At 43.0% G+C, this 25,319-nt stretch overlaps 1 protein-coding gene across 3 annotated transcripts in view; it reads right to left on the bottom strand.

Moving 5' to 3' along the window:
- Window positions 1–16,274, bottom strand: part of LOC118788059 (non-muscle caldesmon-like) — a 30,549-nt gene extending 14,275 nt beyond the window's left edge. For 2 of the 3 annotated variants that reach the window (XM_036543899.1, XM_036543902.1), the window contains exons 1-6: window positions 16,009–16,274; window positions 8,085–8,249; window positions 3,145–3,466; window positions 2,757–2,899; window positions 2,156–2,438; window positions 1,639–1,779 (exon numbers count right to left, since the gene is read on the bottom strand). In XM_036543899.1, coding sequence (XP_036399792.1) covers window positions 1,639–1,779; window positions 2,156–2,438; window positions 2,757–2,899; window positions 3,145–3,466; window positions 8,085–8,249; window positions 16,009–16,067 — 1,113 coding nt within the window. In that variant the 5' untranslated portion in view covers window positions 16,068–16,274. The remainder of the gene's footprint in view (window positions 1–1,638; window positions 1,780–2,155; window positions 2,439–2,756; window positions 2,900–3,144; window positions 3,467–8,084; window positions 8,250–16,008) is intronic. The other variant, XM_036543901.1, reaches the window with a different exon arrangement.
- Between the last annotated feature and the right edge of the window lie 9,045 nt (window positions 16,275–25,319).

Below are 25,319 nucleotides of genomic sequence, written 5' to 3'. Positions count from 1 at the left end.
ACACAGCGCAAATTACAGTAGTATTTTACAGTTTATGATTGCAGGAGATCTGTTTCTCATCGTCACATTTTCGATCCATGATTGTTTTCGATTGAACAGATGACTCCTACAATGCGCTTTGACTTTTTTTGGTTGAATCATTTGATTTATAATGACATGATTTGCTGGATATTTCTGATGATAATACCTATATTCATGTCATTTTAGTTTAGTGACACTTTTTATTTCCTGATTTAATAAATAGCTGTAGACACAATCTTTCAGAGATGCTTCAGAATAGCCACATTACAAGCAAATAACAGGAAGAGTATGTTGATATTCCAGATGCAGGAAGATACTACTTAGAGTTTTTTTAGGCTTTTCATGTTACAGAGTTGCAGAGCACACAAATCTACTAGCTCTTAAAGGGCACCTATAGCACTTGTCGCTTTTTAGTGTGTACAAGACAAAGTTCTCCCTGGGTTTTTAACTCCAAAAAAAGGTTAACAACCTAGGGTGAGCATTTCCTTGTATGCACTAAAAACAGATAATTTAGGACATCAACTGGTTGTGTGCTTGGTTAGCCATTTCAGGTTCAAGTTGAGCTTGTCAATGACAAAATTAAACACTGATCTTTTTTTCCAGTTTTTTCAGAGGACCATAGTTATACTTGGTGCCCGTTAAAGCCCTGAGAGAAACACATGCAGAGCACAATAGCACAAGGAATTCCCTAGCAGAGCCATCACATGCCCTGCGTACATGAGATGGGGGAGATTTCATGTCTTCACAACTTCAAAGTGAGGTGAAGAAATGACGGACATGTAAGAACTCAACACAACCAGAACAGAAGCAGCATGAGCAGCCCGAATCCGCATGACTTTCCTACACACTGAAGCAGTCTCACTCCACTTCAGCTCCGTCTGAAGCAATCAAACAGATGATCTGCCTCTGTATTCTGTCAAGAGTGGGTGGATGTGTTTTGAACATTGGAGTGACGTCTGATTACAAGGAAAATAGAGAAATTAGCCAGTGTTTTTCACTTCAGAGTTGCGCAATTTTTTATTTTTTTTTAAACAGTTTAAATTCCACAATAATGCCCCCAATTGTATATCTTATTGTGGAATTCAATAAGAATATTATTTTTTAGGTTGAATGCAATATGCTATAAGTGGACTGAACTATTCTGGCACTCTTGACTGTTTTTTGTGAGCAGAAGGGGAGGCATAATAACTATTTAAAAAGACACACCTTCTACTACACATCACACAACAAACACAATCACACACCAGATCCAAACACTGCCATCCAATGATAAAACTTACAGGGTAAAACTGAATGAGCAGTTTCTGTTGAAATAACATGGAGCACTTTCAAGATAGCAAAGTGTTTGCCACGCTTGATGTTATGCACAAAAAAATCATGACAGTGACAATGTAACATGTGACAGTATATGAGTGGGATGGACAAGCAAAAAAAATAACCAATTGGAAGATAAAAGATGACAAGTCAACAATTCTAATCTGAGCCAGTAGTATAAAAGTAGAGAGTAGTCCTAAAAGGGCTAACTCACCCTCTGAAATAGTCATGTTGCTTTGAATTGAGAGTTGATTGGCTCATGTGGAGGAAGTGGCTGGGGACATGTAAAGCAGCAGGGTTTACCTTAAAGGTGGGGCTCTTGGGACTGAGAGGGGTGAAAGGTTCGTCCCCTTCAGTGCTTGAGTTGCTGAGGTGCCTCACTCTTCTGTCAGCTGCTTCCATCCTTCTCCTCTCTATCTCTGCTTTCATTTGCCTCCTCTCTTCCTGTAGGGACCCAATCAGCCAATCAGTGCAGCCCCCATCCAGCACAACACACAGGTATACTTCATGTACATTTCATGTATGGTCATGACAAACATTCTCACTGAATGTAGGACCCATCATGTACATGTCCTGATATTGCCCTATAGTAAACCATATATGCCATATATGCAATGTTGGATCAGTATGTATGACAATACATAGGATCGATCATGTCAGACTTTCTTCTTAAATAGATTACTCAAAGTCAATGTTTGCGTTTCAGGAAAGGCAAGTCTTCCTTGCAACCCTGACTGCAGGTAAAAAAGCCATTCTAAATGCTTGATTGGAAACTGTGGTTAACCTTAGGAGATCATGGTCGCTTTATTTCACATTTTACCTCCTCCTTGAGCTGCCTCTGATGCTCCTCCTCCTCCCTCCTGCGTTCCTCCTCCTCGCGGAGCCTCCGCCTCTCCTCCCTCCTCCTCTTCAGCTCCTCCAGCTCCGCCTCCGCCTCCGCCTGCCTCTGCCGCAGCTGCTCCAGCTCCTGGCTCTCCTTCTCCTGGTGGCTCCGGCGGATCTTCTCCAGCCTCTGCTCCGTCTCCAGGGCGACCCCTGCCCCATCCTGGCCCTCCTGCGCCTGGCTTAGGCTCCTGCCAGAGACAGCAACGGCTGAGAGAGGGCTGATCCACGTTCCCGTTTCCCAGAGCCCACCAAAAAAAAAAGCAGAAACCAACATGCAGGCTCATAAACTTTGCCACAGCACAAATGTAATCACAAATTACAAACCCAGAACCAGAGGTGACCACTTTCCTCCACTTCTATCAAAACACACCCCTGTAACTGGAAGGGGGCCTAATCACAGCTATACAACAGGAACGCTAAGCCCTATATTTTATTCAATTCTCTCTTACCCACATGGTTCTGATAAACAAAGAGTTTTATGCAGTAGAAAAGCATGTATTATATGTATATATATGTTTGGATATAACATATGCTACCTTGGTGTTCTTTTTGTTGTGAGTAGATGTGATGCCATTCCCTCTCCTGCTGCATCTCCATTGCTGATGCTGTGTTTCATTTCCTGCTGTAGAAAAACTTTGGATACAAATGAGGTCTTCACTTCCATCTTCTTTTCTTTCACCTGGAAATACATATGATATACATAAGATACATGGAGATAAATAAGCATCATTTCCTATCTCATACAGAAAAGATAAATATCCAGTCACATATAACTGGCCAGGACAATAACTAGCAACAAGTGGTCACATTAACAGCATATTTCTCTCAGGTATACCCCTGTTTGATAGACTGCAGAGTCATATTCATTGGTGTCAATTCACACAGTCCCTGATCACGTTTTATTAGCTCACTGATGAGCTGTACCTTTTCATCCGGTACTCTTTTCTCTTGCTTGCTCTTCAAACTGACTTTCCTCTCCTCATCTTCATCCTCCTGCTCCTCCTTTCTCTGCCTGTACCTGCCTCTCTCCTTCCTCTCCCACTCCTCCTCCTCTTCTTCTTCCTGCTGTTGCCAGGAGATGGGTACCCCAGTGGAGGTGGGTGTCCCGTTGTGACGGGCCAATCCATCCTGTCTCTGCTCTTCCAGGCGTCCCTGGCGGCGCCGCTCCAACTTTTGGGACCAGTCACTGAAGCCCTCGTCTTCCTCCAGCACTTCCAGGTTGCTGGCCTTGACTTCACTCTCGAACCTGGGTACAGAGCAACAGAGCATCACAGCATCAGCAGTCAGCAAAGATCTCAAATTCACTGTCTTCCCACAGATCAAAGCTTCCTAAAACTTAGTACAAGTTTAGAACTATGAGCACCAGGCACCAGTGAAGTGGAGATGCAGAGGAAGAGTGTCCACAACATTCCAGAACCTCTGACCATCAAAAATGTTTTCACAGACAATCTGACTACAGCTTCTCGGAAACCCCCTGGAACGTTCATTATAACTTCAAAACTGCAATCTACAGTGGCAATTGTAATAATGTGTCCTTTTCAACATTGATGTAGTTAAAAGTGTTAAAGTGATACAGGTAAAGGTTGTATTCACATTTCTGTTTGCTTGGTTGTGATTGGTCTCTTTGCTTTGAATTTTGTGAAATATGTGAACAGCAACAATTACACATTTTGAAGAGGAAATGATAAGGCAATTGAAGAATGTGGTTTACAAGTAGATCACAACATAGGAATGAGAGCCAGTGTCCTTGTGGTAAACCAAGACAGAGAATGAACTCTGAGTGTGTGTTGTTTGAAAGGAAAGAATTAGCTGGATTAGCACATCAGATAGCACATCAGGTTGGGCTGGCAGGCATACTGTCCTAAACACAAATGGTAAACAAACTTTAGTGATAGGCTCTCCCCTCTATCCATCTGGCCTTTATTCAGACTTCATGGAGGTCGCGCACTACAATGTGACTCTGCCGAAGATATGCAGGGGACACTGGCCATGATCAAACGCAAATTTGGCTGTGTGTCATATGTTCACCAATGAACTGCAGGTAAGAATTACATCTGGGTGCTGCCTCTGAGTTACAAGGTAACATCAAAAGTGACTTCAAACTGTACATGTGAGCAGCACCCTGAAACAGAATGCACCAGATGTCATCAGTCCTGATGACTGCTGACTATGGGGATGCAGTGTGATATAGTGTTAACGAGCAGGGCTCCTAACCCAGAGTTTGCAAGTAAGACTCACAGGTCAGCACGGAAGTGGCCTCAGTGATTATCCAGCTTTTTAAATTGGTAACATATACAAATTCTAAGGTAAGCGTAAAAGCAAATGTAACATTACGTAATGTCCACAGGACCCGTAAAAGCTCGGCGACAGGCAGCCAGCGCGCCTGTCGACGGCACTGATAGGTCGATCCCTGTGGCCCACACGCCTGTCGTGGAACAGCACTGTAAATCGATGCAAACAACTGGATGAAAGGAGGACTTTAGAGCCCCCTCCACCGTTATAGACTGGAGTCCAAGTCCATCCATTAATACAGCCACCCAGAGATCAAACAGCAAGTGGGAAAACAGATGCTGAGCTTTTTATGGACTCTGTATTTTATTTTTTTTTTTTTGGGTTTTGTTTTTCTCTCTCAGCGTTAAGGCATTTGGAGCGAGATAATGAACAGATGGAGTCATTGAAGCTGCAGGGGATGACACCCGATTTAATGGCCTTTGGGTCCCAGAGAAAACAGACAGTTGGCTGTGTCGGGCACTGTAAACACAAGGCGATGACAGCATGTACAGGGTAATGCTTCAGGACACAGGTGTTAACCTGGTCTTGCCAGCGGACAGGCAGAGACACAGACAGACACATGGACACGTACGCAGACACAGAGGCAAAGACAGATAGGACACAGGAGCGGTGGGTGCTCTGGATTGGCCTATCAGGAAAGGAGAATGAGGGACTCAGAATCAGAATGAGAACAGGTGGAAGCCAGACCTGAGAATCATAGTTTCCATGGAAACAGGCACTGTGGATTTGAAAACAGATACAGAGGGACTAGGCTACACGTTACTGGCCTGGAGGAATAGCATGAGTCACATTCCTCCTCTCATATCTGTGTTCTACTGAATGCACACACCATTCTCTTTACCTTCTGTTGATGATACAATTAACTGATTCTTCCCATGTTGGCACAGTTTTCACAAGCTTCCACAAGCACAGTCTCCACAAACCTATCCGTTTTTGGATGAAATTACCAGGTGAGGTTAAAAGGGTTGTGTAAGACCTCTGTGCCAATGATCATAGACACAACACATTGGACCAGGTAGCTTTGTAATTATTGCTCTGCATATCATTTATATGCACAGCCATGTACCATAACAGCCAGACTGCAGCCTTCCTCAGCAATATGCAGGGCAAGGCACACCATTTTGTGAAATACAGACAAGATTACTAAACCATTGCATCAATAAAATTAACTAGATGACTTGATAAAATCCCCACTGCTTTTCACATTTCATACTTTATGTATCTGCATTATAATAGTAAGCTAAGATAAAAAAAATGTCTGTTGAAAGGAAGGGCTTCATTAAAAGGTAGAGTGAGTGAAGCATGAGATTTTTAATGACAGATTACAGAGCTTTCAATGCTCCTCTTTCATTAAGAAGCCAATGATGAAAGTCTGTTTTAGTTTTCCTGGGAGCTGCCTTAACAGAATGCTGTCCACATTCCACTGGGTGATTAAAAATTTTCTATTAAAGAAAACAAATGCAACCAGATGGCAGCTTACACGCAATCTGGAAAACTCAAATAGTTGGAAATCCATTAAGTCTTGCAACAAAACCTACCTGTTAAAGCAAAACAACTTTGTAATGAACATCTCTTTTCCTGGAATGTCGTTTAAAACTAAGAAGCAATGTTTTGTACAGTAACAGTTAAAGTGTGGAAATCCCTATTCACACACGACTTACTTTACTGATGCCCACAGGGTATTTTACCTCAGATTTCGTCTTTGGTAACCTTCTATACCTGAGAAAAGGGGAGAGGGTTTCAACATGATTTTTGCCATGTGACACTCCAGTGATGTCCTATCTGCATGGTTTAGACCCAGCCATTGCAACCTTCAGCATTTTCTTTAACCCTCATTCATGAGAAAAACAAAAAGACAGGGCACTGATTTGTCAAAAGGGTGCTACTATAAGCTTCCTCCATTTTGCAGAAGAATAAAAAGGCTTCTTACAAGTACAGGGTAGAGAGCTCTAAAATGGATGTTACCGTGAACAGTCAAAAATCACAAACAGTAGTAAACTAAACAAAAAGCCCAGGGGGTGTTCTCAAGATACACTAAAACGCAGCAGGCAGCAGGGCCTAATTGACATTAATGTCAGTGAGAGACTCTTCCAATTGATGAGTTCACAGGGGAAGAGGGCTAAAACAAAATCTGTGAAAACCACACCTATAACTAAACATCAACATCACCACAATAAGGTGGCATATTCTTGCACCTGTAGTTGACTCCAGAGGAGAAGAAGAACCATGTTCCAAACACAACCTCTCCAGGAGCTGCTGCAACATTTTTACTGAGGACTGTTTAGGCTTTAGGGTATGATTTGGAAAATTGACTGACTGCACACTCATTGTTTTTTAAGAGTTTTGATAAGAACCTTGCATCTCCAACAATTAAGTCAAAAGCACAGACTATTCCAGGACCTGCCACTTTGTGGTAATAAACAGCAACATTCTGGCTTTGTGAACCCAGTTTTCTGTCTTTTTTTTTTTTTTTTTGCATTTTCCGAGGAAAAAGGTGAAGCACAGTCAGTAACTTGGAATTCTCAAATTAAAAAAGCCATGACGTACCCCTGTTTCCTGACGTGGTAGTAAGCATTCTTAAGAGCTTGAGTAACAAAAAAAGCCAGCTGTAAGTCATCCACACAGCGAGAGACAAAGAGTGAGAGAGAGGGAAAGAGATGAGTGGGTAGAAAGAGTGTGTGTATGTCTTGGTTCCACAAGTGACCTTGTTTAAACTCTGCTGCAAACATTCTAACCACAGGAAATCCACATGTTGAATGATCTCAGGCAAATGGACAACGAAGGGAGATCCAGAATGCCAGGAGAATACCATTATGCATACGGGTACAAATGCTCAAATGCTACAGCCACTGTATGGTAACACACTTTTTCTTTGGGAAATGTTTGCAGTGCACATGTTCTTTTCATCAACACAAACGTAACACTCCAAGCACCCATCTACAAAGGCCTATCCTAATCATGTTCCACATAGCTCCCAGTGTCAATGTTACAGTCAAAGATACTCTACATTATAACCAGCTATTCAGCTCTTGTGTCCATTCCGTCCTCTTTCTGTCCTTGCTTGAGAGGTTCTGGTTTGTAAATGAAGGTTGCGGTGCTGTCTGCCTTGCTATTCTAGCTATGGTCCATATACAGAACACATCAGTGGTGCAGTAGTCTACCTCAGCCCACAGCCCTAGCTGTGCGCTTCACACAAATGCTTCAGAGTACACACTGATGACGCCTTTTCAGTCCTCTTGCTCCATCTTGAACACTCAGTGGGAATGCAGTCAGCACCTTCAAGGCATCAATCAGCCTCCCTAAGCAATTCACCTCAGTCACGAACAAAACCACCAGAGAATGAAAACCGCTGAGTGCCATTTAGTGGATGAGCAGCGTGGTTACCCTTAACACAGCCAGCACAAAAATAACCCCCGCAGTTAGGCTTCTACATGACAGAACAATTGTAGCCACAGACAGGGAGACAATAAGGCAGTGAGGTATCAAGTTTAAATGGCTAACACCTGAGGAACAGTCTGTCCAGTTTAACAGTAGCCATGACCCGCAAGCCCCTGTGAGGTGTCATGACTTACAGGCTGTTGGCTCCTGGAGGTCTGCAGTCCTCCAGGGAACCCTCTTCCCCTGCAGTCCCCCCGAGGCCCGTCTCGCTGGTCTGTCTGCGGAACGCCTCCCTGGCCCTGCGCCGGCGTTCCCGCTCAATCTCCTCCGCATCCTCAATGCTCCGCTGGGCCGTCATCCTGGCAGGGAGGCAGGGGGAAGAGCCGGATGAGGGATGGGTTTAGATCTCTGTCAGTCAGATCTAACACTATGGTTTTGTGTCTACCCAGGTTTTGACATAGTATTAGGTGCAATGCAACATGGGACAGAATATAACAGACCAAAAATTCATGAAACAATATTAGATCCTGTTTTAATAATAAACAACTCCTCCTGGTTATTAATCATTTTACTGTTCATTTTCACCGCTTTCACTTTTTCAGTTCTCACTGTTTTGTAAATAAATAATGATAGCAATGTAAAAATAATATTTAAATACAATATTGGGTGTTACAGTATTGTTAGTTGTAGCACTGTATAGTATAGTTCACTTCACGGTTGATATGACCTGTTACAGTAGGTGGAGTAGTGCACCGCATATGGTCCAATATTCTTCGCCTTTGTGTCACTGCTATTGTTATTCAAGGAACTAAGCCATGTCTCCCAGAACAGTTAAGCAGAAACTTAGAGCTCAATATAACAGAAAAGGAAGCTCAAGACTATTTTTTAATTCACCTGTCCACAAATATATCATTTTTACATTTTAAAAGATTGTTTCTCTCTGATAATAAGTTTAAATCAAGAAACAAGTGGCTTAAATGGGTTAAGGTGGGGCAGCCAACAGGATATCTGCCTTGGCTGAACGTGTCCACCCTGGAGAAGTATCTGAACCTAAGCACAATTTCTCCTTGTTTACTTCACCAGTAAACACACACTCTTCCCATTGCTCTCTTGAGGCCCATGTTGCAAAACCAAATGTACTCTTGCTGCACAGCCACCTGCTTGATTCAGTGCACAGAAACCCTCCGTGTTGCAGTAACAGAAAATACTGAAGGGTTTGTCCATTTCCATACATTCTACGAACCAACAGATATTACAACCCTTTTACTGGACAACAGTCACTGATATAAATGGCTTCATCCTAAACACTGAGCTATACAGAGGATTGGCCCTCTTTTGAGAAGTTGATATGTAAGATCACGGAAATGCCAGTCAAACGGGGAAAATGGCAACCTCGACCACATAGGTGCAAACTCAGTTATTACAGAGCAATAGCACACAGGGTAGTGCAATAACATTAGTTACTTCAGTACTACTCAATCCGCCCCGCGGAGAGAGCATCCCCTCTGGGAAGGGCAACGTCACCCTGCTGAATTCAGCAGCTCTGCTATCAGTGCTACGCTCATATCAGCAGCTGATGGAGCATAACGTACTGAGATTTGGAAAATTTGGAGGAATTGGAGTGAGGAATTTCCATCTGTCTGTTTGTTCAGACCTGAGTTTACTGGAATGGATTTTATTCTATTCACAGATCTTGTTTCTCTAATGGTTCTCGGTGTTGATCAACAACACATGCCATTGTTGCAAAAAAAAAAAAAAAAACCCTTTGAGGATACACAGAGTGACAACACAGAAATGAATGTATTTGTACATCTGAGCCTCACTAACAAATGTCCGGAAAAGATCAGGTTTTGAGTCTCCCATAAGTCAAAGGTGTGCTCAAAGGGCACTCTGTTAAAATGGAGCCTCGGCCGTTTTCTCATGCTGGGGTGGAAGATTATACTCCCCAGCAGCCACTTCACATGAGCACAGCTCAGCCCGGTCTCCATGGCAATTGTTTGAGTTGAGGTGAGGTCAGCAGCTGGACCGAGGTGTCATGCTATCAGATGCCTTCCTCGAGCTTTGGTTTTGCTGTCTTTGAGAAAAAAGAACAAATTCAAACAGAGCTCAGCTCTCTCTTTGGGAACTCAGTGTCAGCCTATTCTTCATTCAAAGACATATTTATATCTCTGACTGACTACCAGGGGCCTTTTAGCTTCAGGCTTCAGATCACATTTAACTTCTGGATCAATATTGATAGCATGACCCTCTAATGGCTTCGCTGACCTTTTTCCTCTTCCTCTAACTTCATCAATTTAAATTTGTTTTCTCTACTAAGGTTTAAACCTGCAAAAGGCCACCCCTGTTTATTGGTAGTATAGTAAATAGCTATGCCAAAAATGATCTACACTGGATTTCCGATGGTCCTCCTGGACATTACAGCAATATGCACACTTAACTTACTAACTGCGTATTTTATTATTTTACAATTCAATTAGCCTGGAGGAAAAAAAAGCCCCTGACTCTGAACAGAGGAAGTGTTCTTGGCTGTTTAGCTTTCTGCAAATCCACAACAGAGCAAGTCCAGTCATGCGCACCTCAAGAACAAAGCTGAAATGAAACGGTCTATTGTTATGGATCCAGATGGGACAGTATCTTGTGTCACAGGTGATGATGATTAACAGGCTGGGAATGGGAACTGCAGAAGCTTTTCAGCTACCTCCAGAGCAGGGAACAAGGCCATTCTTGCATCAGAGGTCAGTACTGTAAGTCTAACATGCCTTCTGTGACCACAAATATGTTCAATTTATAGTCAGTGGAATGAAAAATTTAGGGTCTCCCACATTGCCCTAGCTGCTACCATGCAAACTTCTCCCTTTGGCCCAATTGCTCAGTTTGGTGCAGTTTCTGTTGTGCTGCCTGCCAGTTTCTACTCTGTCCATTCAATTCACCATAAAGAGTCCAGCTACACTTAAGGGCCTTAAGCTGGATAAAATAGTTTTATTGGTTAAAAAACACCATTTCGGCAGTGTTTTGGCCTAAGCTGCCTTCAGGACGGGCATCCAGCACCATCATTGTGGACAGCATGCCGTTGCCAGCCCACAGATCTGCCCCAAAATCACTTGAGTTGCTCTGGTGTGAAGGCACAATGTGCCAGTCACAGCCAGGATCAAAGAACTACCACAGGCAAACTCCGGTTTGTGAGACGTGAAAGCTGGAGAGAACCCTGATCTCAGCCACTGCGCAATGCTCAGGGGATTTTCCTCACTGGCAAGGTCATGATGACATCACAAAGCCCACTCTTCGCTGGCTCAGAATGGTCATGAGAACATCACTGCCAAAAAGAGTTATTAAATTCCAAAATCCAATTAACAGCATTTATAGACAGAGAAGAAAAAAACAGGCTCAAATGGCCATCTCAACATAAAAATCCCTGGCGACATTCGGATCTTTTTGCTTGTTTACTTGCAAACTTTATTTCCTGGATCACAATCCAGGCCACTCTAAGGGCACAGGGCCTATTTCCCTGTTTGTTCACAGAAAATAAACAGAAACATTCTGTGGGCAATGACTAAGAGCAACGTACAAAGGGCAGTGGGACTCGCTGAAAGCAGACCCTCAACTTTCATTGATCGATAGTCTGGGTGGACCAGACAGTGTTGAAGCTCTCACAGTGAACCATCTTGATTGCGGCAGGTGAACGTTGAAAAAGATCCTCAATGGGACAGAGTTTTACACATCCTACACTACTCTGACATCAAAGACAGAACACTGCAGATTGACTTACACAATATCTCCATGGGCCATGCTTCTAAGCATCCACTCTCTTCACTGGGCAATGCACTATAGCATGTTAAAATGTAATGTGTCCTGCCCCCCTTCCCCCTCTCAGCTGTAACCCAAACAAAGCAGTGTAGAACCAGTGTTAGCATGGCGGAGAGCTCCTGAGTGTCATAGAATGGCTTTGGATTTAATTTTGAGCCCAGTATATTTCCAGTGTGATGTTATAGAGCTAGGCTGTTAACGGGTGCTCACTGGAGATCAAACATCGGAAGGTCAGAGAAGAGATTGGACTGCTAGGAGTGTAGGAGTAACCACTCCCCTGTTTTCCCACCTCACAGATCACAAGCCCTGGGGTACGGCCCTTCACAAAAGAACTGTAATACCACCAGCCTCTGAAGAATGCTGATTCCCTCCACTGTGCAGCAAAAGCAAATGTTTGAAAATATTATTCTCCAACACAGACGTATTTCCCATTTTCAAGATGATTTATCTTATTATTTATCGATTGTTCTATCTTCATGTGTTTATTCTTAAAACAACCTATTCTTAAAGAACCTGGTGCTGGAGTATATATATACATATATAGATCCAAATATATAGATTTATAGATACACACACACACACACACACACACACATATATATATATATATATATATATATATATATATATATATATATATATATATATATATATATATATATATACACACACATATACATAAACATACAATAAAACTCACTCAGGTGCCTATCACTGCACCTCCTTCCCATTCTGTAAAGATAACTAATTGGTAGGTTTGACTAACCGCCATTCTTTGGCTGCTTATATAATGGCCAATTTCATTTTCCACATTTGTGAAAAGTCATCTGAGGTCTGTGGCACAGGCTCTGAGAGCGGCCGGGTTCAGAAGGATGAGGTCATTGTCATGGAGTTTCAGCAATAAAAGAAGCAACTGAATCACATGAAATACTGCTTTAGTGATGTGAAAACAGTCACCAAAGACATCAGAACTGAATCCCTGAATTTGTTCAGATAGGAGGGCTTTCATGGTAAACTGTGCTAACAGAACATGATTTCAATTGTATCGCACCTCAAGCTGGGGATCTAATATTACTAATTATTAATGTTAATATGATGCAGATTTCTCAGTTAATTATAGCAGAAGTAAAATACTTTTAATACTTTTAATTTTCCCTGATTCTTATCATACATAATCTTCAAGATTATTTCTTTGTGTTCTCCACGCACTTATTTGGAGAGACAGCTAATTCCCAACCCCCCCCCCATAAACACACAGACACAAAAGGTGTAAATGGATCAGATCAGCTAATTTCCTGCTGTGTTAAGGTCTGGGGACTTCTCAGGTTTCTTTTTTATTTGTTTAGGGTGTTTCTCCAGAGCTTCTAAGAACGGAGCCTTCTTCACTACCATTGGTTTCTGAGCATTAAAGATTGTACTGTAGGAATACCAGACAGCAACGCTCTCTAACGTCTTCGTGGAAACACAACACCCATTATCTGCAGAATTGTCAAAGGTGTTGTGTGAATTGGCTGATTCCTCTGAAACGTGGACGTTAAAATCTCTAAAGAAAAATGTAAGGGGAAACCCAGGATTGTTTACATTTCCTGGTTTCCAGGGCCGGCAACCTTTGGTAGGGCTCGTGGTGGATGAGAGTTTATTGCCCCCCTCACTCAAACAGTGAAACCCACCACATTCCTCTGCCTCTTATCACTGCGTTATCGGGAACAGGCGAGGACACCCTCTCCTCACTGGGCTCAGGGGGGCACGGCTGGGAGGGGGCTGAGTAATGCCGTGTGGGGGGGGGGGGGGGGGGGGGGAGAGGGGAGCATAAATCAAACAGAGGCATCGGGGCCTCACCTGAATGCTTTGCCTCTGACATCACACAGGGCCTTTCAGAGTGGGTGCAGGATCAAAACTGACCCTAAGAGGGTACCCCTCTCATTTCATTGATTAAAACCAGACATCAGCCAGGCCACCCCCCACCGACGAACTACATGCATGCAACCGAAACTTGACACCCAATGTACCCAGTTCAGAGGTGCCAGTCTGGGTATTTTTAGATTTTTTTTAGACCTTTTTCAAGGAGTCCTCCTTGCCTCCCCTTGTTGGGAAAAGACAGCGCTCAGCATGGTTATTGGCTGTTGGAATGTCCGTGGTTTGGAAAACATGCTGTTTTCCAAAACAAAGCACTGGGCTGCTTCACTAAACGCCTGTGTGTCGTATGTCTTCACCACCTCAGTTTGTTTGTCAGTAGTGGCTGTTCTTGAGGAGTTTTGGGAGAGTTGCGGTGTTAATGTTGCACAGCCATGAGCTGAAGTCTTTCATCGATTGCTCTGATCCATGGTAAATGCGCTGTAAGTGCAAGAAAGTAAGTGCTCATGCTTTTTCCCAAGCAAACACCCACAGTGATGGCATCTGTATGCAAATTTTTCAACGTCGATGGGGGACTGTTTGTGGAATCTGATGCCATCTGCCCACCTTTTCTCTCTCAGCTGATGCAGAATGACACTAATATTCATTTACACAGTGGGGTACTAGTGGTACTAGTTAAAAGATTTTACACAGGCGGTCCTGTGAAAAAAATTGTTTGTTCAGATAATCAAAAGTCAAATAATGAGATCAAATCAATAGAGGAGCTTTGTATTCACATGAGAAGCTTTTTATGCAGTATTACATCATACTGCATGTATTGCAATGTGCTCTTCTTCAGGAAGGACAAGTGACCACTATTATGCTGAAAAGAAAATGCGGTAAAGAGATGAAAAAGAGCTTGTCTGCCTATCCAGACTAAAGAGCCAATAACATTTCATACATTAATTACACATTTGTTCGAAATCTATAAAATGAACATTTACCAGTGAGAACTCCATTCTTGTGCACCCATGACTTTTAAAGGTGCCTGTGTTCTAAATTGAATAGTGTGATCTGCTTGTCAATGTTTGTTGCATTTTGTCATTTCCTCTGATTAACCCAAATTACAGGTTAAATAGGCATCGGCTGGTATTGTTCGAAGTCAGCCGCAAACTCAATATATCATAGCTCACTGAACTAGCCACCCTATCCGGTATGGATGTGAAAAGTCGACCCAAGTGACGTCTATGAGGTTTATACCAGAAGGAGTCCAAATTCAAGGAAGTATATCGTTCAAATGTTCACATCTATACAGCAGTTTAACTTTCAGGGTATGTTTTTTTACCATCAGGTAAATGATTGAACTGCCAAAGCAGTACTGCTCTTCTCAATGCAGAAACATTTTGCAGGTTTCCTGGTTGGTTATTTTAGCTGTACCAGGATGAAAAATGTACGCTAGACAGAAACTGGATCTCAGTGCCTCAGGGGTGTAAATTAGTTGTTTATTAATATAAGACATGTAACCAGACATATGTAGGGCACGCACAATGGATGTTGATTGGCCTGTTATTTGCGGATGAAGAAGAGATGAAAAAAAGAATGGGGTGAAAAAGGTATTACAATCTTTAACAGAAATAACTGATTTTGTCTTTATCTAGGTTGCTTTCAGCCCAAACAGTTTTTTGGTGGTATTTTTTCAACGTCAGGTCAGTGTGCGAGAGCTATTACCTTCTCCCCTAAACAGATGGAGACTAGATGAAGAGGTCAGATTGATGACCTAACCTCTGTGAAACGGCCATCTGTGTTACCTCTAACAGCCTCTAACAGCCATCAGTGGTCTTATCTCCAGAGTCTCAATCAAGGAGCCCAACCCCCCCCCCCCCCCCCCCCCAGTCCCTCCCTAACCCCTCCAACCCCTCCAACCCTCCCGCACCCCGCTTAAGTCTTCACAGTACAGTTAGTGTGGGGTATCGGCCATCCAGCCCCTGCCTGAAATCATTAGACATTAGTCACCCACTGTATGATCTCAACCGTGAAACAAAATAATCCCCCCGTTCCGTTATTAATCAGGCAAACAGGTCTCCCCAGTGAGGGGTCAGCAAAAGCTGGTCACACAGGCAGAACCATAGCGGGTGTTCTCAACCACATCGCTGCCTTACACTTCTCCAAAAAACATTCAATGTGCTGAGCATGCAGGAAAATAAAAACACTCTTGAAAAAACACATTGTGTTATTATGACCATCTGTAAGCATACTACCCCACTGTGGCTCACAAAGTATGCATAACATGTTTAGCGCAGATACCTGCCTCACATATAAACCTGAGCGGTGCTCCTGATTACAAGATTGCTCAGAACAAAGATCTCTGACAGAGCTGTGTCGCTTTTTTGTACACTCCACCAAACCCACTTCCCAAAAAAAAACTGTCCATACAACTCCTGTAAACCCCAATAAACAATGGCCATTGTCTCTCCCACTCACCTCAGCAGATTCTGCAACCCTTGCTTGCTGGAGCTTCTTCTGATAATTGCGTGTGACATGTCTGCTGTTTTCCACACTTTCCTTCTGTTGAATTAAGCCTATCGCCAAAGTCAGCTTAATCAGAAATAAAGGAGCCTTTCCTAGTTTGCAGTCCTACGGATAGGTGTAATGGTGTATCTGAGAATGATGGGAGGTTTTGTATTATTTCTCTCTCCCACACACACAGGCTCTTGCACTCAGGGCCGCTTGCTTTCAGATCCTGTCTCTTGTGCCGACTGGTGCAAATGTCAGGGGGGCGACTCTCTATCTCGCTCTCTCTCTCTCTCTCTCTCTCTCTCGCTCTCTCTCTCTCTCTCTCTCTCTCTCACTCACTCACTCACTCTTTCGCTCTCTTTATGCGCTCGCTCTTCTCAGCCAGGCAGACTTTAGTCACTGCCCTGCCTCCTCCTCTCCCCCTGCATGTGGCTCCCATTGAGAGCTTTAAACCTCTGGGCCGACATCCTTTCCCTCCCTGTGCAGTTTCTGCAGAATACCGCTGGGTCATGTGACTTTCCCGGGGGAGAGACGTAAGCTGATACCACCCGCCCACCCAACACACACGCGCACACACACACACACACACAAACAAAAAAGCACACACACTCACACACACACGCAAAAATAAAGTGTTAAAAACTCTTACACACAAACTCATAAAAACTCTTACACAAATTCACACAAACTCACTCTCTTGTCACACACACACACACACACATACACACACAAACACATTCAGTCTCTCTGTCTTCACCCACACACACACACAAGTACAGTCATAAAAACTCTTACATACACAAACTCTTACACACAAATTCTCTCTTTACACATACACACAACACAGAAACAAACTCACACAAAGTATCCTTTTCTCTCTCTTCCACACACACAAACAAAAGGCAAAATCTGTGGATTTGAAGAAGGCATTGGGAGCTGATTTTTTCTGTGAGGCAAATGTCCTAAACTCTGAGTGCAACAGCTTTTCCTTCTCAGTCTACAAATTAGCCAATGGGTCTAATGACGGGGCAGTAAATGTTTTATTTTCCTCTTAGAAAAAATTGGCATTCACGCCTTTTCGTACTTTATTTATGCCGTATAATTCCCATATTGGAATAGCTGAATATTCTGAAATAAATTTTAATGGGCCTGAAGTCTCTCCATCGAGTTTCTTTCCAGCAATTTAATAAGAAAATGACTATCTGCAAAGTGATGGCAACTTTCCAGGCACAGGCAAGCGTAAACTTTGAAAACTAATTTTTTGCTTCAAGGAAAAAATTTTGAAAAATTATACAGTATAAAGTATATAGTATATATACTTTATACTATATATATATAGTATATATACAGTATTAAGCAATTTATACAGACAAATTTTGTTTAAATGGAAATGCACAACAGTATGTTTAAAACTCTACACTGCAGGAAGAATGATAAATTAGATTCTCTCACTGAGGTGTCAGCTTTCAAAAAAACTCCTTGCTTTTAATATTACCAACTAATTGATAGTGTGCTCTGCATGTGGATATAAATCAACTAAAATGATATACAAGTCACCTGAGGAATTCTGCAAACTAAAGAAGTTTTGGCATCATAAAACTAAGATTGCTTTTGACGTTGGTAAAATAATGGCTACAACTGAGAGGGGTTACAAAGCCAGCTGAGTGTGTGTAATTTGTCCAATCTGGCAGTCAGGGGAGCATATCGATGATATACGAGGGCAAAAGTCTGGTGCCTGACAAATCTACTCTCTCCAAATGACCCTGAAAAATGTTCCCTGATGTTGAGGAAATCATTACTTTTTTTTTCTCCCTCAGATGCAGCATGACGTTTTGGATGTTCAACTATAAACGTGGCAAATTGAGAAGCTGCTCGGTTTCTGAAGAGCTGTGTGGAAAGTATTAACCTGGATCTCAGTATTCCCCAGCCAGGAGAGGAGAAAGCCATCCACTGCTCAACACCACATGATCCTCACCGCTAGAAAATGTCCTCGGTTGTAGAAGACAGTCCCACTACTGAGGAGAGCTGGCATGGGTGGAGGCAGGCAGACCTCACATTTCTTGGCAATGTCCAGGTGCTGGAATAGAAAAGCACAATCACACCCTACAAAAGAAATTAGGGGGAGAAATATAGGCAGACAGCATGTACCGGACACACACACACACGCACGCACGCAGGCACACACACACAGACGCACGCGCACATGCGCACACACACACACACACGCACGCACGCACGCATGCACACACATACACACACAGACACACATACACACACACACACACACACACAGACACACACGCGCGCACACACACACATACACGCGCACACACACACACACGCACGCACACACAAACACACATACACACACACACACACACACACACATACACATACACGCGCACACACACACATTTTCACCTCTGTTGTGGGAAACATACCCCACCACCATATACATATCGGACTGTAGAAACTAAGCCAAAAAGAAGAAAAGCAGACATGATAGCTACGTCCTGCAGCCTCTCATTAGTTGTGTGCCTTAGTTACCAATTTAATTTGGAAGTAAATACAATCTGCTTATACTGCAACAGTCTCCAGTTCTCCCCTGTTTCTGTGCAGCTTGCAGCCTGCCTGCTCCACAGCTGCCACCAAGGCAGATAACGTTACGGTGCCATCCCTACCTCCACTGGCTGACTGGTTGTCAGGCACAGCACAGGGAAGCAAAACTCTAGGGAACTGAAAGAGAACGATGCTCGTGGTTTTATGCTGAGGCAAACTGGGAATGAGTAGATACAAACCTCAAAGCTGTGTACACCTCCAGTGCATAACGTCTTTGCAAGGCATTGAAGCAGCAAATTTAGAAGTGTAGATCTCCCACCATTTCAGGTCTCAGCAGAATTTGACATGAAATGGTGGGACATGAAGCACTAATACCTCATCCTCTAACTGGGGAGAGAATGAAGGACCCTCCCCTGCCTCTCTGACGTGACCTGCTCATCTCACGTTGGAAACCACATACACACACACACACTCCCTCCCTCCCACGGCACTCCACAACACAGTTTCCATGGTGAAATGACAAGTCGCTCAGTCCCCACAGATCTAGCTAACCCCTTAACGATTACATGTCAGGCCATTGTTGGACAAAGAAAGTGCTCAGCTCCCAATACACCCCAAATTATTGGTTCCCGCCCCCTATTCAGGCAGCCAGTCCACACTGCTAGGTCCCACACAACTGCATGGAAGAAAACAGCAGCAACCGTGTGCTGTGAATTCCAGACAAATAAAATCATGTTTTTTACAGTCATTCTCTTAGGAGAGGCCTGTAATGGCCAGCGCAGACAACAAGTATTCCAATAAAGTTTAAAGGGAGGAAACAAAACATCCAATAGCACAAGCTAGCCAATGGTAGCCATTGGGTTCATGCGCATGCTCACAATGCAGCCCTGACAGAATGAAGGGAGGCGCAGGCATAGACACAGAGATCTACAGGCCCCCCAAGGAGCAGTGCTCTCTGCTGCAGATAGGAATCCTAGACAGAGGCTTGCTGCCAAGTTCATTGGAATCAACTAGAACTCAAAGCATCAGTAATCAATAAAGCCAAAACATCTATTGGTAGCGTGTGCAAAACAAACAGACAAACAAAACTGTTTCATATAGGTTTTCAAGATATCTTATAATCCCGAAAACTCAAAACTCTGAAATCTAAAAGCACTGCTCCTGCACTGAAAGGACTGCTGGCGTGTAGGGAGTAGAGGGCACCTAAACTCTGACAGTCTTAGAAAGGGTTTGAGGTCAGGTATACTGTACCTGCAAAACTTAAACAAAAATGCAAAGCAGCCCTTTTGAATAGCTCCAAGTTAATAAGGTACAGGCTAAGTGCACCTGAATATGTCCCGTGAGGACACCTATGATTTTTGCCATGCCTGAAAATTAAAAAAAAAACTTGTAATCCCTTAAATCAACAGCATTTCCTTCACTTCACTACTGTCCTGAAAATTTACCTTTTTTACCTAGATAGGTGCGATTTGTGTGTTGTTTCCTGGTAATTATTTTCCTCTACCACGATAGGAATCCATCATAAGTTTCCTAAGCTAACCCATCACCCACCATCCAATTTGCATGTGCTGCACTAATGATTGTAATACAGAAACACAATGTGACAATGGCAGCTGTCATAAATGAACGGCCACAGGTGAGCTTTGTGGTTTGTGGGAAGAGGTTCCTTCAAAATGCATTGTCTACTACCATTGTACACTCTTATGTCATATTAGTGCACCACAGGGCAAACTGCCCAGACGTGGCCATTATGAAGACATGAGGAAAGCGGTGAATTATTGCACGTGGCTTTCTGTGTGATTTAGTCCACAGGATGCACAAGTCCATGACGCCCTTGCATAGTATATCCAGAGGCAAATGAAATAATTTATTTACATGTGTATATGTGTGTGTGTGTGTGTGTGTCAGGAGGGAGGGATACGGGGGAGATTGTGGGTGGGGGACAGGGTTTTGGTGAAGTTTACAACTTCTTGTGTTGTCATTCCAGCTATTTATTGCTGAGCTGTTATGCGCCGGCCCTTCCTTTGCAATGCTGTCCTTCCCAAATGGACCCGCTTACCACATTCTCACTCTCACATTTCAGCTCACTGCCTCTGCTCTCATCTCCGCAGCAGCTGCTGGGTTCTGTGCGGTGAAGACTCTGAAGAGAATGACCTTGGGAGTGACGTTAGCGGAGTGAATCGGGCACTAGGGGAGCCAAGCAGCACCTGATTAAAGCAGGTTTATCACAACTTGCAGTTTGCCAAAACACAGAACTGCGCAGGTACAACAGCTTTATCTATTACAACCTGCACTTTGCCAGAATGGAGACCTGTGGAGATTGTGTAACATGGAATCTGTTCTCTGAGCTCTGTGGAACGAGGTGGAAATATGGCACCATGGGAATTTGTGGCTGTGAGTGTTTGGTACTGACTGCTGACCTGTGACGGGGAATTTGACTCAATAAAGCTGCCCTGTTCTCCCTCAGATACCAAAGTTATGCTATTTCAACACTCTCCTCTGTGCCAGTATTCCAGCCATTGTTGTTCTGAAAAGTTTGATAGCTCATGTATGGCTGAAGGTTGTGTATGTTCCCACACACATTTATGGTGCTTTGACATCTTTGATCCTCTGCATAGACAAAACCCGTCCTCACTACACCTAAAATTAAAGTACAGAACACATCAGGATGCACCACCAGCCCTTTTCATTCAATCATTTGTTTGTCACAGATTGCAGTGGTGCTCACTGTTTTTTGTCAGTGAATACGTGTGTGAATGTTCGAAGCAGCAGCTGCTCTCTCACACAGGCACATGGACATTATGAGGTAAAAAGTGAAATGGTTCAGCTTGCCTGTGGACATGACCGATGGAGCACTGAATGCTGGTGGAGCTGAAAGTGGAGTGCCTGGTGGTGTTGTCCACACTGGCCAGGGAGGCTACACTCAGACTCAGGCTAACGGAGTGGGGAGGTGGTAGGGTGTGGGTCCCACGCTGTCTGGCAAACATGGAACCACAGAGGGAATGACCCAGCACTTCCAGGCTTAAAAGAGGGAGAGGTGTGAATTCCATAAAGGCAGGTGATTAATAAAAGCACAGTCATATCCGTTATAGTGAATGGTGTCACCAACCACCCATACTGTCACTGTGTGACTTGATCCGTATGTCTTTGCTTAACTTTGAGTCATTTCTTTCACGTCACTAGATGAATCCTACCCTATTAGTATAAGCGGGGCACATTAGCAGAAGATGCGAAATTTTATTCTTAATTTTTGATTTTCATGTTTCTATCAGCACATGATTGAAAGTAGATGTACATCATATGTATGTACCATGACAGAATTATTTTCAAAAAACTCAAAGATGCGATTGGAAAGGAGCTGTTTTTAAGTCTAGCTTAATAGAGAAATTTCCACGGTTGTGAAACACATCATTTGCTTCAATTATTTTTTTAACTGTAGTTCTTGATATATCCTTCTTGAGGCAGGAGCATAAAGAATTGTTATAGATTACTTTGTGTAGCAACATCTTGTTTCATTAGTAAACATATTGGCAGGAATATCTGAAGGGCTTGAGCCTTGGATTGTATGCGGGACATCTGGCTGGCTGTGTAGGCTAGCTTGTCAAATAAATTACATAGGTCATGGATTAAATTTGGCCTCCTCCAGAATCAGGCTTTCCACACCAGTAAGGGTTACATTGGCTGGGCCCAGAGATTAAAGCCCCTAAACAACAACAAAGACGGCAACAAATTCCCTCCAACCAAACAATCTGGAGATGAGCTCATTTTCTGCAACATTTACACACATCATTACACTGGTGTCTAGAGGGAAAAAAAAGATCAACAGTAAACACAGCAGATGAACTCACTGTCTGCCTTTTTTGACATGCTCACACTTTTCAGTACAGTTTACTTACTTGGAATGTTTTTTTTTTTAATTTACTGTTCTAGAATTTGCAGCTGTGCATTGTGACATGCCAGGACATTGGATGAATGGGCAGAATTTCAGCTTGTTGTGCTCTGAAAAGACAAGAAATAAATCTAATGTGGGTCTATAAGCTTCGCTCTCTCCAGAAAGACCATGTCTGAGTGTTACCAGTGTAATCAATTGCAGACATGAACTGAACCAGCTGGCAATCTTGAGTCTATGAAAGTGGTGGAACTTCCTATGAAAGCCCTTCAGTAACAAAGTCCTCTATTTTGTATGACAGTAGTCAAAACTGTAAACTATTTAAATTATTATATACAGTAGGAAGACATGTGCTTGTAAACTCTTAAAAATACATCTGCACTGACCAAAAATACCAATATTGCACAACACATCTATGACCATTGCATGGTCTTTTGTGCACTCCTAGTAGGACACATGTATTGTAGACGAAGCCTGTTTAGAGGGTTATATTTCACAAAACGGACAGGGAAGTTGTAATTGTGATGGACTGAGGACTACTGTCATGCTACATACCAGGCAGACATAGTCATGTTATACTTGAATGATCTTGTTCCAAGCTTATTCATGCTCTCTGTACCTGACAAACTGAACACCAGAACTGAGTTATGTGATTCTACCCTCAGCTGCACCTGTTTCTATATACCCTGGAGAATTCTAAATAAAATATGGATATAATTTCATTGTGCTTCTGTATAACTGAGGTCAGATGAATGCCGGTGGCAGAAACCTGTATTTACAGAATATTTAATGGATTTGTCTTTTGAATAGACAAACTAAAATATTTTAGATCACATTCATCTCTTGCACAAGTCTCACAAGGACTACAATAATGTGAATTTTTCCCCTTTCAACTGATATCAGTATAAATCCACAAGGGTCTTTTTCCAGTAAGGTTCTATTAATGTTAAACCAATATTTTCCCCCAGTATTGACGGATATGGGGAAGGGATCACAGCTGTAGGTCTTGGTTTCTAGGGAGGGCAAGCTCTGTTACATTCAATTCAAGCACTAAACACACTGACACGATTCAGCTTCCAAAGTGAACATTTTCATTTTCAGTTTTTTGGAGATTCTGGACAGTGCCGTTTATGGCGCAGCAACCCCTCTGGCCAGCACGGACTTCACCAGCGAACCACACACATGGTTTCTATTGAGGCTTCTGCCTTTACAGCTGCTGCACTGTCCGTCAGGAAGTGTGTCTCGCTGCTGGGTGCTGTCTTCACCTCCTCAAACATATCTTTGAAGGCCCATGCTGGGGCTGTATGTGATCGGCGGGTTGTCTGATACCCTGAGGTCTCTAATGCCTCATACATCAACAGCTCAGCTAATCAGCTATCACCTATGGTGACAAGCACAAGAGCACTGAAGGACCATGTCTTAATCAGCCATGTGACTTGATTAGGGGTGTCAGCGAACCGGAATGAAATCCATATGGGAATAAGAGTACTTCCTTAATCTAGGGATTGTTTTGAATGAATGACAACTTGACATGTGTGTTTTCCCACTTACTGTGATCTGTGAACTCCTTGGGTGTTTGTTCTGAGCTGATAAAGTAATGAATACCAGTGCAGAGGTGCTCATGGGCCTATAAAGAGAATAAACACCCATGTCCAGCAAGAGTAACAGAGGCCAGCTGATGAAGCGGTTTCAACAGGGCTGCAGAGACCATCACCAGCTATGTCACTATGCATTCAGTAGCATAACTCAGGGCTGGCATCACACACGTGTACCCTCTGTAATGCAGATGTCCCATACCGTCACTTCACTGTCTGCTTGATGTGATTCACTTGAGCCTAATTAAGATATGGACAGGGGCTGAGAGAGCCTGGTGATAAAATTAGACTTCCAGTGCAAGATGATGAGGGCTGATCATCGGATCTCATGAAGCTGCCACAGTCTGCAGCTTCCACATTTGTTACGGCTAGCTACAAGCCACCTGGCTCAATAGCAAACAATGACAAATGGCTATAAAGGAATATCTTGCCAAACCTTAATGTGTGTTGTGTGAATGTTCAGAAAGTACAGTAGATATCCCAATCCAAGGCATCAAAGGTGAACTTATCGGCTCTGGGGATCTTCTCTTGGGCCATCACTGTGATTTGGGCTCTGGTGTACACGTGCACACGTCCAGGAGCTTTACAGTTTCAATTTGCAGGAATATTTATGGTTGTGTTTAGTTTTAAAGCACTCTATAAATACATCTTCCAAACATTTATAGCACATAGGCAGCTATGTGCAAACTGTCTGGCTAATACCTCAATAAATACAGTCAAGCTACATGCTTTGAGAGTACAGAATAGCTCGCAGCGTATTGTGAATACTTATGGTACAATGTGCTTTGAAAAGGGAGATCCTGCCACATACAGCATAGGAGATAATGAGAGAGAGGCAGCACTAATTATAGTCTGGATGAACACCTTCAGTGCAACTCACAATTCATGGCATGGTGCAACATATAGGATATCAAGTATCTGGTGTAAATTTTTTGCTTCAGTAATTTCTTGCTATGCAGCAAGGGAAATGATGCATTACATTTGACAAACTGAATGCTTACATATTGAAACCACCAAACAAGATTTTGGAAAAGAGGATGTGCGTAATTGAGCAGAGAGATTAGCACTCTCTGTGAAACACTGCAGGACTGCAGGAGAAATCCAGACACTTTTTTAACCGTATTTCAAACTGATGGGAAACAGACACTATAGTTCATGTTTCGCAAACTGGCCTCTGGATTCAATTAGCTTTTGTCTTGAACTTTGACATGTGACTAAATGGTAGTTTTACCTTT

The sequence above is a fragment of the Megalops cyprinoides genome, chromosome 13 (assembly GCF_013368585.1).
Source record: "Megalops cyprinoides isolate fMegCyp1 chromosome 13, fMegCyp1.pri, whole genome shotgun sequence".
NCBI lineage: Eukaryota > Metazoa > Chordata > Actinopteri > Elopiformes > Megalopidae > Megalops > Megalops cyprinoides.
This window is presented reverse-complemented; position numbering and strand designations above follow the sequence as displayed.